General features: G+C 38.5%; 1 protein-coding gene across 6 annotated transcripts in view; it reads left to right on the forward strand.

The window, feature by feature from the left end:
- Window positions 1-27,187, forward strand: part of tcf12 (transcription factor 12) — a 345,003-nt gene that overhangs the window by 244,771 nt on the left and 73,045 nt on the right. For 5 of the 6 annotated variants that reach the window (XM_073032902.1, XM_073032903.1, XM_073032907.1 and 2 more), the window contains 3 exons: window positions 230-366; window positions 2,678-2,819; window positions 3,072-3,136. In XM_073032902.1, coding sequence (XP_072889003.1) covers window positions 230-366; window positions 2,678-2,819; window positions 3,072-3,136 — 344 coding nt within the window. The remainder of the gene's footprint in view (window positions 1-229; window positions 367-2,677; window positions 2,820-3,071; window positions 3,137-27,187) is intronic. The other variant, XM_073032904.1, reaches the window with a different exon arrangement.

The following is a 27,187-nucleotide window of genomic DNA, read 5'->3' on the forward strand; positions in this document are numbered from 1 at the left end:
TTTGAATCTGTATAATTTCCATTTATTATGTAGTTTCATTCCATATAACTTACCTATTTTTATTGTTGGCATTTATCTGGAATGTATTTTATTTAATCGGCTGAGAATTATGGCCATCTTGCTTATAATCCTGTTGTCATTGAAGGTCTTGAATTTGCATGACAATTTCTGTTAAGAAAATTCTGTATTTTTTATTTTCTCTTTTTAATAAATTCTTTTTTCACATCAGAAGGAAATCACAATTCTTCTGATCTTTGGAATTCCTCAAATGGGTTGCACCAGCCAAGTTATGGAGGAATGTTGGGAAGTTCTTCGCATGTCTCTCAATCTAGTAGTTACAACAGTCTCCATACACATGATCGCTTGGTAAGGATAATTTCAACTTGTCAATTAATAAGATTTGTTAAGTTGTTTTATGAATGTCAAATGATGGTTTGTTTTGAATATCTGCTGAAAGTTGTTATTTATGAAATATGGTGATCTTTGTATAAACATCTAAGCAGATCTTTATAACCATTTTAATATTTCAGTAATTAAATAGCTCTTGAATAAAAGTAAGCACAGAATTCTACTATCTGCTTTTATGCTTGGTGGATTGAATAACTTAGAACTAAGGGGAAAAGTTGAGGGCAGGTACAAATGAAAAATGACAGGTCACAGACTCAAGACCTGTATTATATTTTAAATACAGAAGATTTTATGGATAATCTGTTTAAGGTACCCAAGATGATAGAAGAATTTGAGTGGTTAAATAAAGGAACTTCATCCTGTAGCGAGTGATTTCAGAGCAGAGATGTCAACTCAATATGTCACGTAGTTCACAATTTTGGAATAAGGGGAATGACAAGTTAGGGATGGGATTTCACTGAGATCAAGAATGTTTAATATGCATTGGATCAGGATACTGGGAGGAGTTGGAGATTAGTTGAGGAAAGTTAGTTTTTTAATTCTATTGAGTGGATATCAGAATAAAATATTGCTATCTAGAAATGTATAATTGTGGGTTTCCTCAGGTTATTTGTGAATTAAAGCAGTATTTGAGAATTACAGAAAAACAAAGCAATCACCTATAATTCTGGATTGATAGCAATATTCCTTTAATGTTTTTCATTTGAAAAGAGTTTGATTGTTAACAATAAAAGAAATAGTTCAAAATCTAAATTATAGGAAAATAGCTACAGAAATTCGCCCTCATTCTAAGTTTCAGAATGGTGAAGGTTTTGTTTCGACTTGGATTATAACTTTAATTTGTCAGAGATGCATACAATTTTTAGAAAAGTGCATCAGCTTCATTAAAATGTATTATCAAATTGTCTTTTGTTATTTGGGACAAATTAGAGGTGGAATGGCTAAATCAAATGCAGTTGTGTCTCTGAAACATGGTTTATAGACTTATCAAAATAAGCCTTTATAAACAGAAAGGTTGCATTTATATTCATAAGGAAGTGAATTTCACAAGATTAGTGTATATAGATATAGAATCATAAAGTTCGCACTGATTTTTTTCTAACTCATGAACATGTTAGCTCCACACCAGTATTTGTAATTCTTGGGTATTTTCATTCTCTTTTGTTTCTTTGTGCCCTCCTATTTCTTACCTAATGAAGCCAAACTGTATCTAGAGCTCTGAGGGATGAAACAATAAGGGTGGTATATTTAATAACATTATCATTCGCAGTCAAACTCTGATAACAATGAAGGCCATTTTTGATTCAGTGGTGAAAATATTAATAGTATTTAGATGTCACTATTTTAGTTCATTTAGAAGTTTCTAATTCAAGAAAATACTTCATGCTTTTTGAATTGCCTTTTATTTAAGAAATATTAAATCTTCACATGTGTATTTTTAAACAACTAATAAACTTTTGAAGTGCATATTGTATCATCCTTTTAATGATGTATTGAACAGATATTGTAAGAATACTCTTCTATATTTAAATAATATTTAAAGTCCAGCTCTTTACAATTTATCAAAATAATTAGTTGGGTACTTTTGGTGAAGGCACGGGTAGAAGGTATGAGGAGACCTGATCTAGTATTAATTGTGTTGGGTGTTTTCACTAAAAGGGTACCACTATGGTAATCCTGATTGTGCCATACATAGGAAGATATTAGGGGATAAATTCATATAGCATGATATCATTTAATAGCATTGGACAATGTTTGATTGCTTCAAAATATCTGTTGCTTGCCTTTCTCTTCAATCCTAGGCATTCCCTTCATGTGGTTAACACGTTGTAGTGTGAGGAGTTCCTTAAGTTGATCATAGTTTCTTTAAATGCCTTTTGGTTTGATCATTTTGAGATGTTTGTACTAACAGTTGCAAAGTTCAAGTATCTATTCTTATAGTAATATGTTCCATTTTGTTATGTTATAGATTTGTTGCTTATTAGTCAAGACCCACTGATTACCTGAGGGATAGGTGCAGTTTTAATTTTACTTCGAATGCGTATCTTTAACATGGTTCAGTAATGTGTCTCATCAGGTATATTTTAGTTTAAAAAAAAAGGTTGTTTATGAACCTATTCTTGTGTTGTAAAATAAGCAGTTTCTTTCAGATTTGGTGTGGCTTATCAGGAGTCTTCTGTCTGAAATAGGATGGCTATTAAGCAGATTCTACTGTAATTACGTGATTGTTCTTATCCAGGGTTGTTATTTGGTGTTTTTATTTTTATAGAACTATCCTCCACATTCAGTATCACCTACAGACATCAACCCCAGTCTTCCCCCAATGTCTAGCTTCCATCGAGGAAGTACCAGCTCCCATTATGTTGCAGCTTCACACACACCACCAGTCAATGGATCAGAAAACCTTTTGGGTATGTTATAAGAAAATGTTGACTTCCATGCCCAAGTGGAAATTAGTAAGCAGCTGATTGATTTTTTAAAAAAAATGTTGCTTTATTTGCAACTGCAAAAGTGCAATTTTGTTCCTTAATATTAAGAAATAAATTTCATATTGTGCAATAAATATGAAGATACATGGAACAAAATTTTCATTCAAGTGCAAAAACAAATGTTGATCTTTTGAATAATCAAAGTGTTTTATGCTCCAATTATATTGTGTATAGGGAACAGAGGAAATGCAGCTGGGGGTGCACAGACAGGTGATGCACTTGGAAAAGCTTTGGCATCTGTGAGTACTGAATCAAACCTTTTAGCATATTTAAAAAAAACACTTACATTTACCCAAACTAGTTAAAATGAAACTTTGACTAGTGTAATTTCACAGGCAACCAAAGAATCCTCGTGCTTGATTTTTTAACCAAAATACTTACCTCCAAGAACATTCCTCAACACCCTAATGTGTGCTAATTTAACCCTTTGAGAACAGTATTATTTCTGCACTTAAATTAGATCATTTTAAAGAGAACCGCATTTGCAAGAATGATGGAAAATGCACACATTTTGAAAGCTGCAAGGGGCATTCAGTACTCAAAGGGTTAACTAACATTTCCAATGTAGCAATAGCCTATGTGTTGTTATGGTTTTGTATTTTGTTTTATTTCATCTTTGCACTAGTTCAGCAATTTCACTTTAAAAAGTCGCATTGCAATATAAACAAATTGCAGTGTTTTCCAGACCATCAGTTTTGTTCAAAGAAGTAACTTTTTCAAATCAGGTATAATAAATTCCTTCTGGTATTTACATACAAAATGCTGGAGGAACTCAGCAGGCCAGGCAACATCTATGGAAAAGAGTACACTTGACGTTTTGAGCTGAGAAGGGTCTCTGCCTGAAACATCGACTGTACTCTTTTCGATAGCTGCTGCCTGGCCTGTTGAGTTCCTGCAGCATTTTGTGTGTTGCTTGGATTTCCAGCATCTGCACATTTTCTCTTGTTTCTTTCTGGTATTTAAACTGGTGTACTTCCATGTTTAAACATTAAGCTGTAAATAATCCAAATTACTAGTTATTGGAATGCTAAAGGAGGAATTTTCTGTTTGGGAAGACTTCCTGTTTGATTATAAGGTTTGAAATTCTGAAAGAATTACTGTGCCTCAGTAGTGTAGTGCTTGACGTAACACTATTTTAACTCTGGGTCGGGTCAGAGTTTGGAGCTCAGTTCTAACGTCATCTGTAAGGAGTCCGTATGTATTCTCTGTGGAAATGCATGGATTTTCTCTGGATGCTCCAGTTTCCTCCCACAGTCCAAAGATGCACTGGTTAATAGGTTAATTGGTTATTGTAAATTGTCCCGTGATTAGGCTAGGGTTAAATTTGGGGTTGCTGGGTGGTGTGGCTCGAAGGGCCTGTTCCTCGTTGCATCTGTAAATAAAATATATAAAAATAAAGAATGAAGAGTGACGTTTTGAAAGTTATCAGAGGCTGAAGGGAGGTAGATTGCCATTTCAGAAAGGAATTAAGTATGAATGGATATTGTGTTGATATTTTAGTATTTGGAAGTAGTGGATATGCGTCTCAGATCTGATGTGTCACTAGTAACTAAGATATTTAGTTTTAGATTTGACTGCCTAGGTACTTACTGCATCTGTGAACATCTTTACGGGAGATTGAGTTATTAAAAATTATGTCTGAGTATAGCTTATTGAGAATATGTTAGTAGGGCAATTTTCTACTACATAGTCTGATAAATTATTGAATTGTTGCAAATGATATCATTTTTGCATTATGGTACTACTTAAATGGAGCTAGATTTTCTTTTCAAATATTATTGCTATTGAATGCAAGATTTGACTCCTGCTAGATACCATCTCTTGAATAGTCATAGTTAAGCTGCTAATGTTCTATAGCAAGAAAATAGGAGCAAAGTGTCAGTGAAACCATTATACAAGATTCAGTGATTTCTGCTGAAAGTCAAGTTGGAATGATTATCTTCCCTTGTATCTCTCCTTAAACTAGTGTGAATTGAATGGAGCTCATTTGAGGGACTGTTGACAAATCACAAGGCCTTTCCATACGAAGTAGGCACCAGATGTTTACCAGTTCTGAGATTTCATTCATGAATTTATCTTTTAAGTGTTGCACTATTTTTCCTTTGCACCAACAGTATTGAGGTGTTCCACAATGTTCTACCTTGACTAGTGGAAAGCAAGCTACTCTTGATGGGAAATAACATTTTAGATGAAGAGGAATGTAATGGAGTCTCTTCTTGAACAGGTGACCAAGAGGATTGTCACGACAGGGCAGTGGACATGGACTACGTGGAATTCAGAAAGGCTTCTGGGAAGGTCTTGCATGGTAGACTTGTCTGGAAAGTTGGATCACGTGGAATCCAGGATGAGCTAGCCAATTAGATATAACATTAGCTTGGTCGAAGGAGGCAGAAGTTGGTAGAGGAGAGTTTTTCAGATTGCAGATCCTTGGTGTGCTACAGGGATTGCTACTGCATCTGCTATGGTTTTGACATCTATATTACTGGTTGGATGACAATATTGTTAATGTGATTAGTAAGTTTGTGGTCAAAAAGAGAATAGGTAGCGTAGTGAACAGTAAAGAATGTTATCTACTTTAATAAGGTGATCTAGACCAACATAAGAACATAGAACAATACAGCACAGTACAGGCCCTTCGGCCCACAATGTTGTGCCAACCCTTAAACCCTGCCTCCCATATAACCCTGCACCTTAAATTCCTCCATATACCTGTCTAGTAGTCTCTTAAACTTCACTAGTGTGTCTGCCTCCACCACTGACTCAGGCAGTGCATTCCACGCACCAACCACTCTCTGAGTAAAAAAAAACCTTCCTCTAATATCCCCCTTGAACTTCCCACCCTTTACCTTAAAGCCATATCCTCTTGTCCTGAGCAGTGGTGCCCTGGGGAAGAGGCGCTGATTGTCCACTCTATCTATTCCTCTTAATATCTTATATACCTCTATCATGTCTCTTCTCATCCTCCTTCTCCCCAGAGAATAAAGCCCTAGCTCCCTTAATCTCTGATCATAATGCATACTCTCAAAACCAAGCAGCATCCTGGTAGATCTCCTCTGTACCCTTTCCAGTGCTTCCACATCCTTCCTATAGTGAGGCGACCAGAACTGGACACAGTACTCCAAGTATGACCTAACCAGAGTTTTATAGAGCTGCATCATTACCCGCGACTCTTAAACTCTATCACTCGACTTATGAAAGCTAACACCCCATAAGCTTTCTTAACTACCCTATCTACCTGTGAGGCAACTTTCAGGGATCTGTGGACATGTACCCACCAGATCCCTCTGCTCCTTCACACTACCAAGTATCCTGCCATTTACTTTGTACTCTGCCTTGGAGTTTGTCCTTCCAAAGTGTACCACCTCACACTTCTCCGGGTTGAACTCCATCTGCCACTTCTCAGCCCACTTCTGCATGCTATCAATGTCTCTCTGCAATCTTCGACAATCCTCAACACTATCCACAACACCACCAACTTTGTGTCATTTGCAAACTTGCCAACCCACCCTTCTACCCCCACATCCATGTTGTTAATAAAAATCACAAAAAGTTGGGGTCCCAGAACCGATCCTTGTGGACACCACTAGTCACAACCCTCCAATTGGAATGTGCTACCTCCACCACGACCCTCTACAGGTAAATCGATTGCATATATTGAATAGATTTTTTTTTAATGTGCAAAAACAGAAATACTGTATTGTTAGGCAACCAGCAGCGATAGATATGAAATTGAGTCCGGTTCTTATAAATAAACAACGAAATTTATTAGCGACTACTCAAAATCATCGAAAAGTAAACAAACGACTAACTTAAACAGAAGTTAACAGTGTTATGCATCTATAGTTATCAAACAGTCGAACTTAGAGATAATTCTTAACAGAGCTTATTCAAGCACAGTCTTGAAGCGGTAGTTTAAGAAGTCCAAGTGACTTATGAAATAAGTGAGAGGAGAGACTTCCCTAACCAGCGACGAGCTGAACCGTGAAGAAAAGACGAAACTGCTGACGCAGATCCCAGCCGATAAATGCCTTTTCTGAAGATCCCAAAGAATAAGATTTCTCAAAGTAACTGACCATTCGCTGGAGGTGGTCACCACACACCCAAGACCTTGCAGGGGTTAACCAAAAGTGCGTGCCACACTTCATGTCAATCGCTTCGATACACACAGAACGCCGCTAATTTCTACCCAATTCTTTGGGTTCACACGAAGCTGGTATTTCTTCCCTCTCTTACTCCTTCTACGATTATGTAACCACCGCCAGTGACTACCAACAAGACAACTATGCAACAAATTATTGTCTTCCCTTTTATACCAGCGAGACATGCCATCATGTGACATCACATCACCCCACTATCAGAAGGCAATGGCATCATACCAATATCACAAGACAATTACATCATTCTCATGAGAAACTCATGGGACAGGTAACACTATATTAAAAAAAAAAATGAGGTAGTGTCCAAAGCTTCAATGTCCATTTAGGAATTGGATGGCAGAAGGGAAGCAGCTGTTCCTGAATTGCTGAGTTTGTGCCTTTGGGCTTCTGTATCTCCTACCTGATAGAAACAGTGAGGAAAGGGCATGCCCTGGGTGCTGGAGATCTTTAATAATGGATACTGCCTTTCTGAGACACTGCTCCCTAAAGGCGTCCTGGGTACTTTGTAGGCTAGTGCCCAAGAGGGAGCTGACTATGTTTACAACCTTCTGCAGCTTCTTTCGGTCCTGTGCAGTAGCCCCTCCATACCAGACAGTGATGCAGCCTGTCAGAATGCTCCACGGTACAACTACACTACTAACATGCCAAATCTCTTCAAACTCCTAATGAAGTATAGCTGCTGTCTTGCCTTCTTTATAACTACGTTGATATTTTGGGACCAGGTTAGATCCTCTCAGATCTTGACACCCAGGAACTTGAAGCTGCTCACTCTCTCCACTTCTGATCCCTCTAAGAGGATTGGTATGTGTTCCTTCATCTTACCCTTCCTGAAATCCACAATCAGCTTGTTTCGTCTTAGTGACGTTGAGTTGTTGCTGTGGCACCATTCCACGAGTTGGCATGTCTCACTCCTGTACACCCTCTCGTCACCACCTGAGATTCTACCAACAATGGTTGTCAGCAAATTCGTAGATGGTATTTAAGCTATGCCTAGCCACACAGTCATGTACGTACAGAGTAGAGCAGTGGGCTAAGCACACACCCCTGAGGTGTGCCAGTGTTGATCAACAGCGAGGAGGATATGTTATCACCAATCCACACAGACTGTGGTCTTCCAGTTAGGAAGTCGAGGATCCAATTGCAGAGGGAGGTAAAGAGGCCCAGGTTCTGCAACTTCTGAATCAGAATTGTGGGAATGATGGTATTAAATGCTGAGCTATAGTCAATGAACAGCATCCTGATGTAGGTGTTTGGGTTGTCTAGGTGGTGTAAAGCAGTTTGGAGAGTCATTGAGATTGCATCTTCTGTTGACCTGTTGTGGCGATAGGCAAAGTGCATTGGGTCCAGGTCCTTGTTCAGTCTAGGACTTCAGTCTAGTCATAACCGATCTCTCAAAGCATTTCATCATCGTGATGTGTGTGTTACCGGACAATAGTCATTAAGGTAGCCCTAGTGGGAACTTCTGCCTGTAGCAGTGAGCGGTTGAAAATGACCTTGAATACTCCCGCTAGCTGGTTGGCACAGATTTTCAGAGCCTTACCAGGTACACCATCGGGACTTTTGCCTTGCAAGGGTCCACTCTCTTTAAAGACGGTCTAACATCGGCCTCTGAGACGGAGATCACAGGGTCATCGGGTGCAGCAAGGTTCTTCACAGCTCTAGTTGTGTTCTCCCTTTCAAAGCGTGCATAGAAGGTGCTGCGTTCATCTGGTACCATTCATACTATTGGGTTTCGCTTTGTAGGAAGTAATGTCTGGCAGCCCCTGCCAGAGTTACTGTGCATCTGATATCACCACCAACCTCTTTTGAAATTGTCTCTCTGTCCTTGAAATAGCCCTCTGCAAATCATACATGGTTTTCTGGTACAGGCCTGGGTTGCCAGACTTGAATGCTACGAATCTGGCCTTAAGCAGACGACGTACCTCCTGGTTCATCCACAGCTTTTGGTTTGGGAAGGTATTATCCCAGAAATTCACACACTTTTTCTGATAAATACATGTAATATTGGATGATTTTTCTCAATAAATAATTGAACAAGTATTATGTTTTGTGTTATTTATTTATTTAATTGGGTTCTCTTTATCTAGTTTTAGGACTTCCGTGAGTTTCTGATCAAATTTTAGGTCATATTTATGCAGAAGTAGAGAAAATTGTACTGCGTTCACAAACTTTCAGCACTACTGTATATGTACTTTGATAATAAATTTTCTTTGAACTTTAAGTAATGAGATGAGGTATTGAACCTGAGAATAGGTTCGGGCATCTAAATTGATTGAGGAACAATAAAGTATAAGGATGGAATCAAGCATGAATAGTGAATCAAATATCCGTAGAACATCTATAATTACATAAAATGAAGAGTAAAAGTTAAAACAGGCCCCTTGGAAGTAGAGACTGGTAAAATTATATTTGGGGAATAAATGACTAGATCTTTAGGCAAATACTTTGTTACAGTAGAATAATGAAATTTGGTGGTTTCATTCATTATAGTGCATAGTAATTCAGATTTTCAGAACAAGAAGTAAGGTTTGTAAACATTTGATAGTGTCCACTTAAAATTTGGCAAATGCTGGAGATTTTAAAATTTTGATATTTGATTTTATTTTCTTGAGTTGATCAGCCTGTCTCTTCCTGCTAACTTTCTGTTCATCCTTAAGCAAGGGTTCCCACTCTGGGGTCCACAGTCTTGGTCCACAGACCAATATTTAATGGTATTGGGTCAATGGCATTAAAAAAGTTTGGGAGCTCCTGTTCCAGAGGCATTGTTTCTTTGCTGGGGTAATGGCTATCATTTAATCTCTTTCCTGAGTGTCGTGTCGTCTCACTGTTGAGCCCTGAGTTTGCAGACTCATGAAGCCAACAGTTCTGATTGTTTCCTCATGTGCAGACTTGATCCAGAGTGAGGTTTAGTGATGCTTGAGCATATCCATCGTGTTCCAACTATTGTCTTTGACTGAAGTAATCTCGGGGTCCTTTTGGACCCTGTTCCCTACAAAAGCACTAGAGAAGCATTTTTCTGATAGGTATGACTAGTAGCTTGGTTTCAGTATTGCCTCAGCTGCTTTACACACATTTCCTCATCTGCTTTTTACCTGTTTTGTACGAAATGGACATTTTGCATTTTTGGGCAAAACCAGTGGGAATTTGTTTAATGTTTAACAGTTGATAATACTGAAGATTAAGCATTTTTTAACAATATTGATATTCTGATGCTGTTTAATAGCAATTCATAATTGCATAATAAAGAATTTTCCACAGTGCTTCTAAATTAAGTGTTGCCTTCTGTGCTGGCCTAGCCTAAATAATGTTGGAAGAACTGCTGAATGAATTTTGGGGATTAGTTAACACTTCCTCCTCTTTCAGTTGCTTATTGTTCAGAGTCTAGTTTGTGATCTTGTAGAGCATAGAGGTGACAACAAATATTTTATAAACTGATACAAATGATGTCAGAAAATGGTGCAGTCTTGTCTCATTAGCGTTCACCATCAGTTTTTGAATCAGAATTAGATTTATTATCATTCATAAGTTTGGATATTTGTCATTTCATGGCTGCACCATTTGGCAATGATATTTAATCATTAGATAGGGTAGAAATTTTTATTACAGTAAATTAATATTCTAATTTGAATTTCACAATGCTCTTTCAAACCTGTATATCACAAGTCACTACCTCCAAGTTATTTATAGCTCTCTGCATTTGTCTTAATTTCATTTTGAGCTGTATTACAGTTAACCAAAAAGAACTTTCTCATTTCGTGGTGAGATTTTTTTTTGCTACTTTATTTAAAATGTTGATGTATAATGATTTTAAACTCCTAAGATTTTTCAGGTCAGATATAATGTACGTGGATAAAATGTTTGAAATGTTGCAATAATAAAGGATGCATTTGTGCATGAATTTAAGCTTTGAGGATAAAGCAAAAGAAAGTGTAAATCTATATTTATAAATGCTGCCATTTTTATGAACAATTGAGATCTGTGTATTTCTCCCAGAGGTAATCTTGCATAGTTTGAGTTGCCAGCCTAAAGCTTTTTTAAACTTTATCTTCCTAAGAGCAACTTGGTACTAGTAACTTTGCTTCAGTCCTTTGTGATATCTTTTACCTACCACACAAGTTTGACCCTCGATTTTCATTAGTTGTTGTTCTTAACCCTTTCAAGCGATGACAGCTTAGTGTTGGTGTTTAATTGTTTAGAGTTGAAACTATCTCCTATTAGTTGCTGGTGAATATTGGTTATAACTGAGTAGTGACTTTATTCTGAATTCTCTTTGAACATAGTTGAAAGAGTATTGTGCAGGAAGCATGCCTTACCAGTTTGGGTTTCCCCTCACCTTATTATGTATACGTATATGTACTCAACTGCATTTGGAAGAATGAATTGTTAAAGTAATTCTAATAGTGTTTCAAAAGTGATTTTGTGATCTGTGCATCAAATTATTGAATGAATAACTTGAAAATATAAAAAAAAGTTCATTCAGTGGAAAGAGCAGAATGGAAAGTTAGAACTTAGTAGGTGGACTTTGGTTGCTACAGTAACACAATTCTGTCATCCCATGTTGCTTGGCAAGAGCAACCAGGTTATTCCATAAATCATTCCTGTCGTAGCTGATGCTGATGTATTCCATCTGCTCTATCAGTACATACCACACTCTGCATACTATAAATCCCTTGTTTCAGTCCATCTGTTTTTCCTGACTTGCAATTGTTTCAACATTAAATTTGTAACACTGAAATTTTTTGAAAAAAAAAGAAAGCATCTGTTTTGAGTTACCAACTGAGTCAAATCTGTTCTGTGTCTAGGAGTAAAACAAAATTGATTTCATTTTATATTGCAAAAACTAGCCCTGTTTATAATATTTTTAAATGATTTAGAGGATTGTTTAAATCAGCGGTTCCCAACCTTTTTTTAATGCCATGGACCCTTACCATTAATCAAGGGGTCTGTGGATCCCAGGATAGGAACCCCTGGTTTAAATACTTTTTTATTACTAATTCAGCAAACCAAAGCATCAAATAAAGGACAATATGAGCGGCTTAAGTATTTCAGTCATGTTGTCAGATGGAAAAAGTGGTTCCTATTCATTTTGTGTTCTACAATTCTTCAAAAAAGCTTTAGAGTGATTGTAGAGAGAGCAAATTGGTCAGGGTAGTTCCACTGCTGCCTTACATGTCCAGTGACTAGAGTACAATCCTGACCTCTGGTGCTGTACGTATGAATTTAATTCATTCTCTTTGTGACTGTGTGGATTTTATCCAGGTGCTATGGCTTCCTGCCACATCCCAATGATGTGCATTATTAGTAGGTTAATTAGCTACTGTAAATTGCCTGTAGCATGAAGGGAAGTGATATGATCTGGCACTGTGGATGGCAATCTGGGTAGAAGAGATTAGGGTTAGTGTAAATGGGCACTAAGTAAATTCACACTAAAGGCCTTTTTCTGTGTGAAAAATCAAAAGCCTACAATCAAAAGAAAGCCAGTTTATAGTGTTGGCCTTCTGCCATGATGCAACTTTGCAGTTTACTCACAGATAGATTTGTACATTTCTGGGTGGGTATCCACAAACATTACAGGATGGTTACTGTTGTGTATTTAATATTCCAGTAATATTGTAAATACAGTACCTATAAAAAGTATTCGCCCTCCTTGGAAGTTGTCATGTTTTATTGTTTTATAACAGTGGATTTTTTTTTTGACCTGGTCAACAAAAAAAACTTTGTGTCAAAGTGAAAACAAATCTGTACAAAGTGATCTAAATTAATTACAAATATAAAACACAAAATAATTATCTAAGTATTCACTCCCCTTTAATATGATAAACCAAATCATCCAGTTGGTTTTAGAAGCCACTTAATTAGTTAAGTGAAGATCACCTGTGTTTCAACTGATTGTAGTAAAAATACTTCTGTATCTAGAAGGTCCAACTGCTGGTGAGTCAGTTTCCTGTCAAAAACTACACCACAAAGACAAAAGAACACTCCAAGCAACTCCACAAAAAGGTTATTGAAAAGCAGTTCAACAGATGGATACAAGAAAATCTCCAAGTCATTGAATATCCCTTGGACTACAGTTAAGTCAATCATCAAGAAATGGAAAGAATATGGCACAGCTGTAAATCTGGCTAGAGCAGGTCATCCTTAAAAGTTGAGTGACCGTGCAAGAAAGTGACTAGTAAGGGAGGCCAGCAAGAGACCTATGACAACTCTGGAGAAGTTATAAGCTTCAGTGGCTGAGATGGGAGAGGCTGTGCATACAACAACTGTTGCCTGGGTGCTTCACCATTTGCAGTTTTATGGGAGAGTGGCAAAGAGAAAGCCACTGTTGGGGAAATAAAACTTGCATTACATCTTGGCTAGAGTTTGCCAGAAGGCATGTGGTAAACTCTGGTCAGCTGGAAGAACGTTCTTGGGGCTGATGAAAGCAAAATTGAGCTTTTTGGCCATCAGATTAATTGCTATGTTTGGAATAGACCAAACACCGCACATCATCAAAAACACACCATCTCACCCATGAAGCATGGTAGTGGCTGCATCATGCGGTGGGGATGCTTCAGTGCAGCAGGTCCTGGAAGGCTTGTGAATGTTGAGATTAAAATAAATGGAGCAAAATACAGGGAAATCATGGAGGAAAACCTGATGCAGTCTGCAAGAGAACCAAGGCTTCAGAGATTTGTTTTCCAGCAAGACTATGAACCCCAAGCATAAAGCCAAAGCTACACAGGAATGGCTTAAAAACAACAAATTTAATGTCCTGGAGTGGCCAAGTCAGACTCCAGATCTCAATCCAATTGAGAATTTGTGGCTGGACTTGAAAAGGGCTGTTCACTCATGATCCCCAAGCAATCTAGCAGAGCTGGAGTAGTTCTGTAAAGAAGAGTGGGGAAAATTTACAGTATCCCGATGTGCAAAGCTGAAAGAGGCCAAAGGCCAATCCCCACAGAATCGAGGCTATAATTGCTGCCAAAGGTAAATCAACTAAAATACTGACTTGAACGATGTGAATACTTATGTAATCAATTATTTTGTGTTTTATATTTGTAATTAATTGAGATCACTTTGTAGAGATCTGTTTGCACTTTGATATGAAAGTCTTTTTCTGTTATGAATGTCAAAAAAAGCCTCTGTGATTCAATGTAGTAAAACAATAAAATATGAAAATTTCCAGGGGGGGTGAATACATTTTATAGGCTCTGTATATTGTTTAGTTAACATTCTTGTTCATTTAAATAATTCACTACAGATTATATCTAAAAATACATGAATTGCATATGTCATGACACTACCATGTGATATGTGCTCACCTTGCTTAAAGTAGAAGACGAAGTTAGACCTGCATTCTGCATTTTCTTTTAAATTATTTGTATGTTTTGGAGTTTACAAAACATAACAATAGTAACGAGGTATTTTGAAAACAAACTTGAGACAATTACCTACCTGTTGAAGTGCAAAGACATGTTGGAGTTTAAAAAATTGAGAGCAAGATGTTCAAGTTTTTTTTAAAAAGTGCAGTGAGACGTTTGAAGTAAAAGAAGGTGCAGCAGGAAATGGTCAAGCTAAAGTAAAACACAGCACTTTTTTTCCTTTAGAGCAACATGTTTTCTTCACAAAGGAAAGGCAATCGAGTTTTAAAAAAAGGCAGAAAACAGGAATTCATGAGTTCATAAACAGTGAGCACCAGGGGAAAAAAAAAGAAAGGCTGTTTACATCAGAAGCATTAATGCGTTTGATTAAGTGACAGATAACTGGATATTGTATATTCAACAATGAATGGTATGTTAAAGCAAATGAAATAGCCAATGAGAAACAAGTACCAATTTTGCTGAGTGCATTGGTTTAAAAGCATACAGTTTACTTAGGAGTTTAACTATTCTAACCAAGCCAGCCAAAGTGAGCTTTACTGATATTGTGAAAGTAATGCAGGAACATTTAAAACCAAAATCATTGTTGATTGCAGAACACTTTAGGTTTCACAAACAAAATCCATTTCAGTTTCAACTTCAAAATCAAATCCATTTCAGCATATGTGACTGAATTGAAGAGGTTTTTTGAGCATTGCTTAATTTGTAGAATTTCACAAGAAATCATTTAAAAACAGCTAACTGAAGCATAACTTGCATTTAAAAGAGCAGTTGAAATTGTTGTGGAATCAATGGAAACAGCAGACAGAAATGCAATTGAGTTGCAGTCAGGAAAGAAAGTGAGCATGAACATAATTGCAACATCTAAACAAAAACAGGCCTGGCTAATCACAGTGTGTTACTGTTGTGGCAGGGGTTCACATACACTAAACCAATGCAGATTTAAAGATGAAATTTGCAGAAAATGCAACAAAGTAGGATACTACAAAGAGCACATCAGGTAGACAAAAGTAAATGGACTGCACAGGCAAAAGAAAAATATAAAAAGTCAGGTTGCAGTATCAAAAAGAGCACTAATCTGTATGCTGTTGATGAAAATTATGCTAGTGATGACAGTAACACAACTGGGTAGCCTTGTGATTTACTATGAAAACTATCAAAATGGCTTGCACTGCAGGTGAATGACAAATTAATTAAAGTTGAATTGGGCACTGGCTCGGCTGTTAGGACATTTCAAAGATACTAAACTGAAGCCTGCAGATATCCAACTGAGAACTTATACTGGAGAAAGATGACTCGTGGGAATAACATTCGTGGCAGTGAAATACAACAACCAACAAGTCACATTGGGCATGTACGCAGTAAAAACAGGAGGGCCAACATTGTGGGGTTGCGGTAGGCTGAGACAACTACAACTTGGAGATCCATCCACAATTTGCATGGCACATCCTCTGCAATAGAGTCAACTGCAAGCAAATTAAAAAGGGTATTGGATGGTGCCACAACTGTCTCCATGCTTGCACCATGAACTGTTGCCCAACAGAGGACAAACAGGTGTTGGTGTCAACCTCTTTGCCTCTGGTTGGGATGCCTATTGGACTAAGGAAGTACCATGCTGCTCAGAGGAAGTGGCTTTTAAAAGTAGCTGCAAAGACCAATGCCCAGCTGAATGATTGGAAGGGCAAAAAGAAAGGGGTTAGTGCAGATTCGAAAGCAGAGGGTTCATCAAAAGAGGTTATGGTTGAGGAAACCAAAAGGAGAGATCAGATCGTATTGGGAAGAATAGAATGATTAATAAGAAAATACTACAGTGAACTAAATGCACCTTCCCAAGATCAAGGTACACATCTTAGAAAGAAGAAAAAGGAAGGTGGGAAAAAGAAAGATGAGAAGTTGAAGAGGGAAGAGAATGTGAGTGAGTATGTAGGTGTGAAAGAGAGAAGGAATGTGAGAAAGAAAAATAATGAGATCAAAGTAGATCTAAAGAGAAAGTCAGAGCTGTCAGAGCCACTTCCTGCAGTCTGAGTCAACTCCTACAGAGCTGAGATTTTTTCGCAGCCACAAGTCTCACCTGCCAAGCCAAGTGATCCCTCTTGTCAGGAAAGACATTATCTAACAAGAGTAAGAAATTCTTTTTAGAAACTAAATCTTTAGGCCTGAATGGCACAATATAAAATTTACTACGCTTTGGATGTTTGTATAGTATTTGTATTATATATAGATATTTTGTATATAAGTTGATATGCATTCTATATTGAGTTGGAGTTTATAGCTAAGCAGAGAGGGGTGTTGTGTATTTAATATTCAGTAATATTTGAGTAATATTGTAAATATATTTTTGAATAAGCATTCTTGTTTGTTTAAATCATGGATACATGTAAAAATTTGTGCATGTCATGACACTACCATATGATACGTGTTCTCCTTGCTTAAATAAAAAAAACCAATGCTAGACTGGCGTTTCAGGCTGCCTTTCAATTAGTTTTTGAAGTTTTGGAGTTGCAAACCAACAGTTACCAATGCCAGCCTCCAATGCTGATTGACTATCTGGTAAGGCTTTGTTCCAGCCATCTGGCGAGGGTGTTCAATGACATTTTCAGTCTCCCATTGCTATGTCAGATGTTCCTATTTGCTTCAAAAGGGCAGCCAGTGGCCAAGAGCACTATTGTCCAGTAGCATTCACATTTACAGTATTGTACTATGAGAGGTTGGTCATGGCTAAAATCAACTCTTGCCTCCCCAATTTGCCCATCACCACAATAGGTCTACAGCAGACACAATCTCATTGGCTCTCCAGGATCCTCTGGACAACACAACTACTTACGTCAGGATGCTGGTTATTGACTACAACTCCGTGTTAAACACCATCATTCCTACAGTCCTGATTGAAAAGCTACAGAACCTGAACCTCTGTACCTCCCTCTGCAACTGGATTCTTGACTTACTAACTGGAAGACCACAGTCTATGTGGATTGGAAATAACACCAACCTTCCCCCTTACTGACAGTTGACACTGGTGCACCTCAGGGAAGTGTGCTTAGTCCACTTTTCTATTCTCTGAACACTGATGGCTGTGCAGTTAGGCACAGCTCAAATGCCATCTATAAATTTGCTGATGATATAATTGTTGGTAGAATCTCAGATGGTGATGAAAGGGCATACAGGAGTGAAATCATTGAGTAGTATCACAGCAACAACTTTGCGCTCGGTGTCAGTAAGATCAAAGAGTCTGTTGCGGACTTCGGAAAGGGAAAGATAAGGGAACACACACCAGTCATCATGGAGGGATCAGAAGTGGAGAGAGTGAGCAATTTCAAGTTCCTGGTTGTTAATATCTTTGAGGACCTAACCTGGTCCCAATATATTGATCCAAAGTGATTCAATATTACACGTATTTGTTGGAGGAAAACAAATGTGAACCTTTGCTTTCAGTGACTAGTGTGAACCTCCACCCACCCCGTACAACAATAACTTCAACCAAATGTTTCTGATAACTGTTCATAAGTCCTGCACATCAGATTGGAGGAATTGTAGGCCATTCTTCCTTACAAAACTGCTTCAACTCTGGGATGTTGGTGGGCTTGCTTGCATGAACTGCTTCAGGTCCTTCCACAACATTTCTGTAGGATTAAGGTCAGGACTTTGACTCGGCCATTCCAAAACACAAATTTTCCTCTTTTTAAACCATCTTTCAGATCATTATCTTGTTGCATTATCCAACTTGTATTAAACTTCATGTGATAGATCGCTACCCTGACATTCTCTTGTAAAATTTTTTGATACAGTTTTGAATTCATTGTTCTGTCAACGATTGCAAGTTGTCCAGGCCATGAAGCACCAAATACATGTAAAAGGGCATACTTTCACCAATAAGTACATGTAATATTGGATAATTTCCCTCAATAAATAAATGAATGAACAAATATAATGTTTTATGTTATTTAATTGGATTCTCTTTATATAGTTTTAGGACTTGCGTGAAGATCTGATCACATTTTAGGTCATATTTATGCAGAAATAGAGAAAATTTTACGAAGTTCACCAACTTTCTAGCACCACTGTATACTATTACTTGTCAATACTGAGTGCACCATTTAAACAATCACAGTCTAGGTTCAAAAAAATATGTGAACCTCTGGGGTAATGCCTTCTACAAAAGCTATTTAGAGTCAGGTGTTTCAATCAATGAGATAAGATTGGAGGTGTGGGATGTAGAGGTGCCGTGCCCTGTACAAAAGACACATAAAGTTGGGTTACTAACAGAGCCTGCTTTGTTGAAGACCTTTTGTCTCATCTTGTTTATGTGCATTATGCCTCAATCAGCATTCAAAGTACCGTAGAAGAAGAATCGATGAGATTCATGAAGCTGGAAAAGACTTCAAAAGCATTTCTAAAGACCTTGAGCGTTCATCAGTCAACAGAAAGAGAAATTGTCTGCAAACAGAGGAAATAAGCCTACGGACTCTCACAGCTACCTGGACTATTCCTCTTCTCACCCTGTCTCTTGCAAAGATGCCATCTCCTCCTCGCAATTCCTCTGTCTCCGATGCATCTGCTCTCAGGATGAGGCTTTTCATTCCTTTTTTAAAGAAAGGGGTTTCTCTTCCTCCACCATCAACTCTGCTCTCAAATGCATCTCTCCCATTTCACGCACATCTGCTCTCACCCCATCCTCCCACCACCCCACTTGGGATAGGGTTCCCCTTGTCCTCACCTACCACTCCACTAGCCTACAGGTCCAACATAATTCTCCACAACTTATGCCACTTCCAATGTGATCCCACTACCAAGCACATCTTTCTCTCCCTCCCCCCCCCCGCTTTCCGCAGGGATTGCTCCCTATGCGACTCCCTTGTCCATTCTTTTCCCCCCCCCCCCCCCGTTGCTTTCCACCGATCTCCCTCCCGGCACTATCCTTGTAAGCGGAACAAGTGCTACACCTGCCTTTACACTTCCTCCCTCACCACCATTTAGGGCCCCAGACAGTCCTTTCAGATGAGGCGACACTTCACCTGTGAGTTGGCTGGTGTGATATACTGTGTCTGGTGCTCCCGGTGTGGACTTCTATATATTGGTAAGACCCGATGCAGATTGGGAGACCGTTTCACTAAACACCTACGCTCTGTCTGCCGGAGAAAACAGGATCTCCCGGTGGCCACACATTCTAATTCCACGTCCCATTCCCATTCTGATATGTGTATCCATGGCCTCCTCTACTGACAAGATGAAGCCACACTCAGGTTGGAGGAACAACACCTTATATTCCTTCTAGGTAGCCTTCAACCTGATGGCATGAACGTTGATTTCTCTAACTTCTGTTAATGCCCCCCTCCCCTTCTTACCCCATCCCTTATTTATGTATTTATTATTTTTCCCCTTATTTTCTTTTCTCTTTTTTTATCTGTCCCTCTCAATCACTCCTTGCCTGCTCTCCATCTCCTTCTGGTGCTCCCCTCCCCCTTTCTTTCTCCCTAGGTTTCCCATCCCATGATCCTTTCCCTTCTTCAGCTCTGTATCCCTTTTGCCAATCAGCTTTCCAGCTCTTAGCTTCATCCCTCCCCCTCCTGTCTGCTATCATTTCAGATTTCCCCCTTCCCCTCCTATTTTCAAATTTCTTACTATCTCTTTCAGTTAGTCCTGATAAAGGGTCTCGGCCTGAAATGTCGAGTGTACTTCTTCCTTTAGATGCTGCCTGGCCTGCTGCGCTCCACCAGCATTTTGTGTGTGTTGCTTGAATTTCCAGCATCTGCAGATTTTCTTGTGTTTGCGTTTTTAAATTCAGTGCTGTTGCTACTCTCATTACGATTGGGTATCCTACAAAGATCACACCAAAAGCACAACATGCAGTGCTGAAGGAGGTGAAAAAGACCCTTAGAAATGTCTGGAACTTGCTAAAATCTCTGTTCATGTGTCCGCTATGAGAAAAATACTGAACAAGAATGGTGTACATGGAAGGATACCATGGAGGAAACCACTGCTCACCAAATAAAACATTGTTGCACATTTCATGTTTGCAAAAGACCATCTGGATGTTCTAGAACACCTCTGGGGCAATGTTCTGTTGACAGATGAGACAAAAGTTGGACTTCTGTGGCAGAAATGCACACCGCTATGTTTGGAAGAAAAAGGGCACTACACAACACCACCAAAACCTCATCCCAACTGTGGAGCAAGGTAGAAGGAGCATCTTGATTTGGGGCTGCATTGAGACCTTAGGGCCAGGACAGTTTGCAATTGTTGAGGGAACAATGAATTCAAAATTGTATCAAGACATTTTACAGGAGAATGTCAAGGTAGCAGTCTGTCACTTGAAGCTTAATAGAGGTTAGATGATGCAATGAGACAATGATCCAAAAGACAAAAATAAATCAACAGCAGCAGCATGGTTTAAAAAGATGAAAATTCATGTTTTGGAATGGCCAAGTCAGAGTCCAGACCTTAACTCAGTTGGGATGCTGTGGCATGACCTGAAAAGGGCTGTTCATGTAAGGTGTTCTAGAAATATTGATGAACTGAAACAGTGGTCTAAAGTTCCTCCTCGCTGTTGTGCAAGTCTGATCAGCAGCTATAGGAAACGATCGATAGGAGGTTATTGCTGCTAAACAAGGTTCTACCAGTTATTAAATACAAGGGCTTACATACTTTTTCCCAGTCTGGACTGTGAGTGATTAAACAATATGTTTAATAAAGACATGATAAGTACAATTGTTTTATGTGCTATTAGTTTAGGCAGATTTTGTTTGTCTGCTATTCTGACTTAGATGATGATCAGACCGCATTTAACAGAGAACCAGTAATTGCAAAGGATTTGCAAACGTCTTCTTGCAACTGTAGCTTGAACATTTGATGGTAAAACTTTTAGCTGTCTGACTTCTCTGCTTTGGAATATAATATAATATCACTTTTTAACTTCCTTTGAAAGATAACTTCTGTGTACTTGTTACTTCAAATTCTGGCACTGATATCCCTATATTGCTAGATGTGACTTGTTCTCATTTAGCAGCGGAAGAAGTGCAGAGATGTGAAATGATACTGTAAGACAGAAACTAAGAAAGTACACACACTATAAGAAACATGGTGGGGGTGCTTTACAAAACATAATAACTGATGTTGATTAACATCTCGCTGATCTGCATTTGTGTAAAAAAATAAGAGACTGGAGCAGCTATGTTAAAGCTATAGCTACACAAATATGGCATCAATGGGACAAACTTTCTTAGGTTGAATAACCCTTTTATTTATTCATTAGTATTCCCTTTCTTAGTACACTTTGCACATGAGAAATAAGACCCTATTATATGGAGAAAAATAAACTTGGTGTAAATAATAAAACTGAAGTTTCTGAACTTTGAGTGCAAGGGTGTTTTTTTTGTCTCTATTTGGCCATTTTCTAACACTATTCCAGTAATTTAAAAGTAATTTGATGGAATGATATATTCAACAGTTTGTCATCACGATAGCTGCACATTGTGGTGCATGTTTCATTAAACTGGTTCCAGGGCTGGTAGGTTTGCTGAATGAGAAGAGAATGAGTAGTTATGACAGCTATCTTTAAAGTTTCAAAGAATGAGAGAACATCTCATCCTTGTTCTGAGCTGGTTAAGATCAGAACTGCAGGAAACAGTGGAAATGTGGTTGAGAACCCTGATGAAGTAAGGAAAATGTCACTGACAGAAAGAATGCGAGAGATGCCGAATAGCTGGAATAATGCAATGGAATCCTTACAAGAAGTGGAGTATAAGAAATGTATTCAAGTGTATTCAAGCCTGTGGTCTTGGATAATACTGCATGGTGATCCTCTTACCTGAGAAGGAGATGAAAAATGGGGGAAAAAGTCAGAGAATAGACCACATCAAAGTGAGAGCAGGATGAAGTGGGGGCAGAAATGGTGAACCTTTTGAATTTCGAATGAGAGCAGGATACAACAGTGATCAATTTACCTGAAAAACAAGGTGATTGAGGGGGACTGCTTGAGATTGAAACAAGGAATATTGCAGGTATCCTAAAAGATTATTGGTAAATTATCATATTATTATAATATGTACCCAGGTACAGTGAAAAACTTGTGAAAAAGATCTTTTCATTACAAGAGTTCATTGAAGTAGTACAAGGGAAAAAATTAACAATGCTGAGTAAAGTGTTAAAAATTACAGAGAAAGTACAGAATGTAGTTTGGGACCAGAGGGTTGCTATTTCTTGACCAATGGGTGGAATTCAAGTTGAAGTTATTCAGTGCAAGAACAATTCCAGCCAAGTGCACAAGGAGTGTGATGGTATAGAGAGCTGGATTTAAGTATTAACATAGAGCAGCGGTTCCCAACTTTTTTTTATGCCAGGAACCCCTGTCATTAACCGAAGGTCCATGGGCCCCTGATATCGAGGCTTGTTTTTTTGGGGCAGGAAAACTGAAAACAAAAAAATTAGTGAAGCAGCAAGAATGTTCCTTTCATGCTTTTTGGGTCTGTACTGCCATTCAGCACAGCTAATCATCCACCAATACTCTGTTCCTGCCCTCCATCCATATCCTTTGCTTCTTTTAGCATTGAGAAACAAACCGATCTTGAAAGTATTTAATGACTTGGCCTCCATTGTCTTCTATGGAGAGAATTCCAAGATCTTGATCTTGATTCTGGATAGCATATCTTTTATCCTGAGGGTGTAAACCCTGGTTCTGATCTTTCCAACCACCTATGATGTCCTCCCTGCATCTAGCCTCTCACTTCTGTTAGAATATTTTAGATGGTTAAAAACCGCTGCAATGAATGTAGGCCTAACGTACCCACTATCTTGAATGTCAGCCTTGCCATCCCAGGAATCCAAAATATTACATCTCTGTTGCGTTTTCTCCAGGGCAAGACTACCTTTTCTCAGAAGAAGAGATCAAAACTACGCAATAACTCTAGAAGTGTCACCAAGGCCTTGTCCAGCTGCAGGAAGGCATCCTTGAGCCTGTACTCAGGAATAAAGTCACGATAGAAAGAAATGAGTTGTGTGGGACAAGAATGGACTGAAAAGATGGGTCTCCCATTACAGTAATGCTCATGGATTTTTATGAAGGATGTCAAAGTGCATTGTGCCTTTTGATGCAACTAAGTTTGAAAGCTGTGGAGAAAAGATCTTCAGAAAGAAATGAGGGTAGTATTTTAATCAGGCTATCATCTTTAACCATAGTTGATGAAACTCACATCTAAACCTGAACTATTTCTACCACCAGTTCTCACCATTGCCCCTCTTCCACCTCTTCCCCCCTCAAGTAGAGCAAGGTTTGGATTCCCTTTCTAGGCCAGGAGAGGTCATTCTCTCCAGGACACTATGATTGCATGTCAACCACTATGTACGGCACTGTCCCCTTTAAACCTAGATATTTCGGACTTGACCTTTTACCACTTGTTCACTGCATGTTTGTGAAGCAGCATCTCATCTTCCAATTTGACATGACACAACCTTCTTGTCTCAACATTGAATTCAACCTTCTCAGGTAATCAGCCATTCCAGACATGTGGCCATTGTGTAGTTTCCCTTTCCTGGTAATATAGGCAACAGTCTGCTAGAGGAACTCAGCAGGTTGAGCAGAGCAACATCTCTTGATGAAAGTAATTGTTGCCATGTCATGTCAAAACCCTGCATCAAGATGCTGCTTGACCCACTGAACTTTTTCAGCAGATTGTTCATTGTTCCAGATTCAAGCAACTATAGAATCTTGTTTCTCCTGGTAATATTAGATTGCATTTCTCTCACACACTGTTTATTATTCAGAAGCCTCTACCACCCTCTTTAGCCAACACAACCATCTTAATTATTCACCCTTCCTTGGTCTCTTACCTATCATAGAGCTTCCCTTTTGTTTTCCCTGCCTCTTTCTCCCAAGCCCTGTTTGTCACTCTTAAAAGTTTTGTTTCTCACTTTTCTCAATTCTGATTGATAAGGTAATCACATTAGCTTTGTTCATCTTCCCAAGGGTGGAGTGACCTGAATATTGCCAGGATTTTCTATTTTTATGTCTGAATGCTTTGTATTGAAGAGGACCCCTTGATTGTCCACAGAATATTTTTACAAGCAACATTAAGCAAGAACCACAATTTCTTTGTTTAACCTAAAAATGGCTTGTGTAAGACATTTTTGGAATGTAGTCAAATTCTGTAGATAGTAGTCAAGCCCAAGTTTTAAATATGTGCCTTTTCTCATGTATTTTCCTGAACTTTTTGCCAAGCAATATTTCTTTCAAGTTTTGCCCACAATGTTGACTGAATCATTCAAGAACATCTGTTTTATTTCAACATTTCAGTGCTAAATTAAAATTATTAGATTGTTAAAATAACTTTCCTTCATAGCAAATTGTTATTGTAACTGTGAAGATTCTATAAGAGTTTGTGTTCATATGAGGGGTAGGATTGAAATGGGGAGAAATTTGACTTTTGCGTGAATGGTGGGATTGGAATTCTATACCCCAGAGGGCTGTAGGGATTCACTCATATATGGACACAGGCCCTTTGGCCCAACTGGTAGGTATCAACCAAAATGTCCCATCCAAGTTACTCCGGTTTACCAGTGTTCAGTCCATAATATTTCCAGTCAATGACCTAGCCAGCTGTCTTCTAAAAGTTCCTATTGTATCAGCCTCAACCACTTCCTAAAATGCTGCCCCTCAAGTTCCTATTAAATCTTTCAATTTTCACCTTAACCTATCCCCTCCAGGTCTTCATTCCCCAATCCTGGGAAAAAAATCATGAGTGCATTGTCCTTCATGATTTTATACATTTCTATACAATCACCTCTCAGCTTCTGTCCATCCTGTCCCTATAACTCAGCCCCTCAAGCCCTGATAATATCCTTGTAAATCTTTATTGCATTCTTTTTAGTTTAATATTATCCTGCCTATAGCACACCAGCCAATAATGGACACAATACTCCATGTGTGGCCTCACCAGCATCCTAGACAACCGTCATGAGCCCCCACTTTTTAGCCTCGATGCCCTGACTTCTGAAGGCCATCATGCCAAAAGCCTCCTTTGCCACCCTGACTACCTCTGACTCCACTTTCAGTGAACCATTTACTTGTATTCCAAAGTCCTTCTGTACTACAGTACTGCCCAGGGCTCAATTATGCACTGTGAAAGTCCTGCCTAGGTCCCCACTCCCCACCCAAATGCAACATGCCAGACTTAACTAAGTTAAATACATTGCTTTCATAACAGCGATTGATAGATCTCTAGAAATGAATTTAATCAGGGGATGTAAGGATAGGGCAGAAAATGACATAGAGGTAGGATTTTTCATGTGATCTTGTTGAATGGGAGAACAAGCTCAAAGGTCCAAATAATCTGCTTTTACACCTAATTATGTTTAATGGCCCTGATACACTAGGTGCCATGTTTTTTGTTTTAACCTAATTTAATAATAATCAAATTAAATAGTAAATTTCATAAAATTAGTTTCATTATGTTAAAACTAAATATTCTGTATATTAGTCTGAGAGAGATTCATTAGGTGTAAACGGTAAAAACATTGCATGGATATAATTGTTATTCTTTCCAATTGTGCAGCAACATTTTGGAATTTAGTGACTGAATTGTTTTTTTGTTTGCTGAAGTCGATTTCTTCAACTTCAAGATGTTTTTCTTCAACTTCTAAAAGGTGCCTTTAAGGTTATTTTTGAAGTTTCCACTTTTAATATAGAAGAGCAATTTGGTTGCATGTAGATTTTTTTCAGATGTAGTGGGGAGGGTGACTTTGTTAACGTCTGTCTTTGTTGAAAAGTGGCTGTTGAGATGGGAAGAGGTCCATGTTTATGAGGGAGTGGTGTTGTACAGTGTGGGCTTGTAGGTGACCTTTGTTTTATTTTGCAAGATTCAGAGAATGAGTTGACAACTCTGTGCTCAGCCTACCCACATACATTTCAATAAGTATTGTCTTCATACTGAAGCTCAATGACTGAAAGTGGTGTAGCCTTGATTTTGGAATAGAAGCAAGATAGGTTTAGGTTACGTCCACACTACACTGGATAAATCCGTAACCAAAGCCTTTTCTCTTTGTTTTTACCCTCCATCCACACTAAAACGGCGTTTTCATCTCCCGAAACCGAAGCTTTTCAGGAACGCTTTCCAGGGTGGGTATTTTTGAAAACGCTGCTCGGGCAGATCAGTGTGGACAGGGTAACTGGAGATATCTGAAAACGCTATCAAACGGCAGCGCGCTATTTCATTGTTTTCTTGAACGCAACCTAACAATTTCAGAACAGATGGCGAGACTGAAGCCAGAAGAGTTAGAAATGTACTCACCAAATACTTTGACCCATAACTTACTGAATAAATAAGTATACTCACTTTGCCCTGTTTTCTGTCCTTGCTCATATGAAGGTGGTTTACCTATTTATGCAAGTACTTCTCTGACAATAGATGTGTAACAGCCTAATGTAGCATTGTATGGAAATACAAGATAACACTGATGCAGACATGTTTTATACATTTAACAAGGTGCTTTATTAATGCAACAGAGTTAGTCAGTTCTTCAATGTTCGTCGTCAGCTGGATCAATCTGTCCGTGAACTCCCTGTTGGTTGCCTCCGTACACTCCAGTATTTGTGTTTTTTTTTATTTTTAAGTTCTGCGTGAGAGCCAACAGCTGTCCATCGTTCTAAGTTTTCCTAGTCTGTAACTACACAAATATGCACTTTACGGCGATATTCAACACCAAACATGTTGCTTTTTTTGGTAGATGTGTCCTGTGCATGCCCAGTAGGAGGAGATTCGCTGAAATTTCAGAATTTCAGAATTGC

Source organism: Hemitrygon akajei, chromosome 30 (assembly GCF_048418815.1).
Source record: "Hemitrygon akajei chromosome 30, sHemAka1.3, whole genome shotgun sequence".
Lineage (NCBI taxonomy): Eukaryota > Metazoa > Chordata > Chondrichthyes > Myliobatiformes > Dasyatidae > Hemitrygon > Hemitrygon akajei.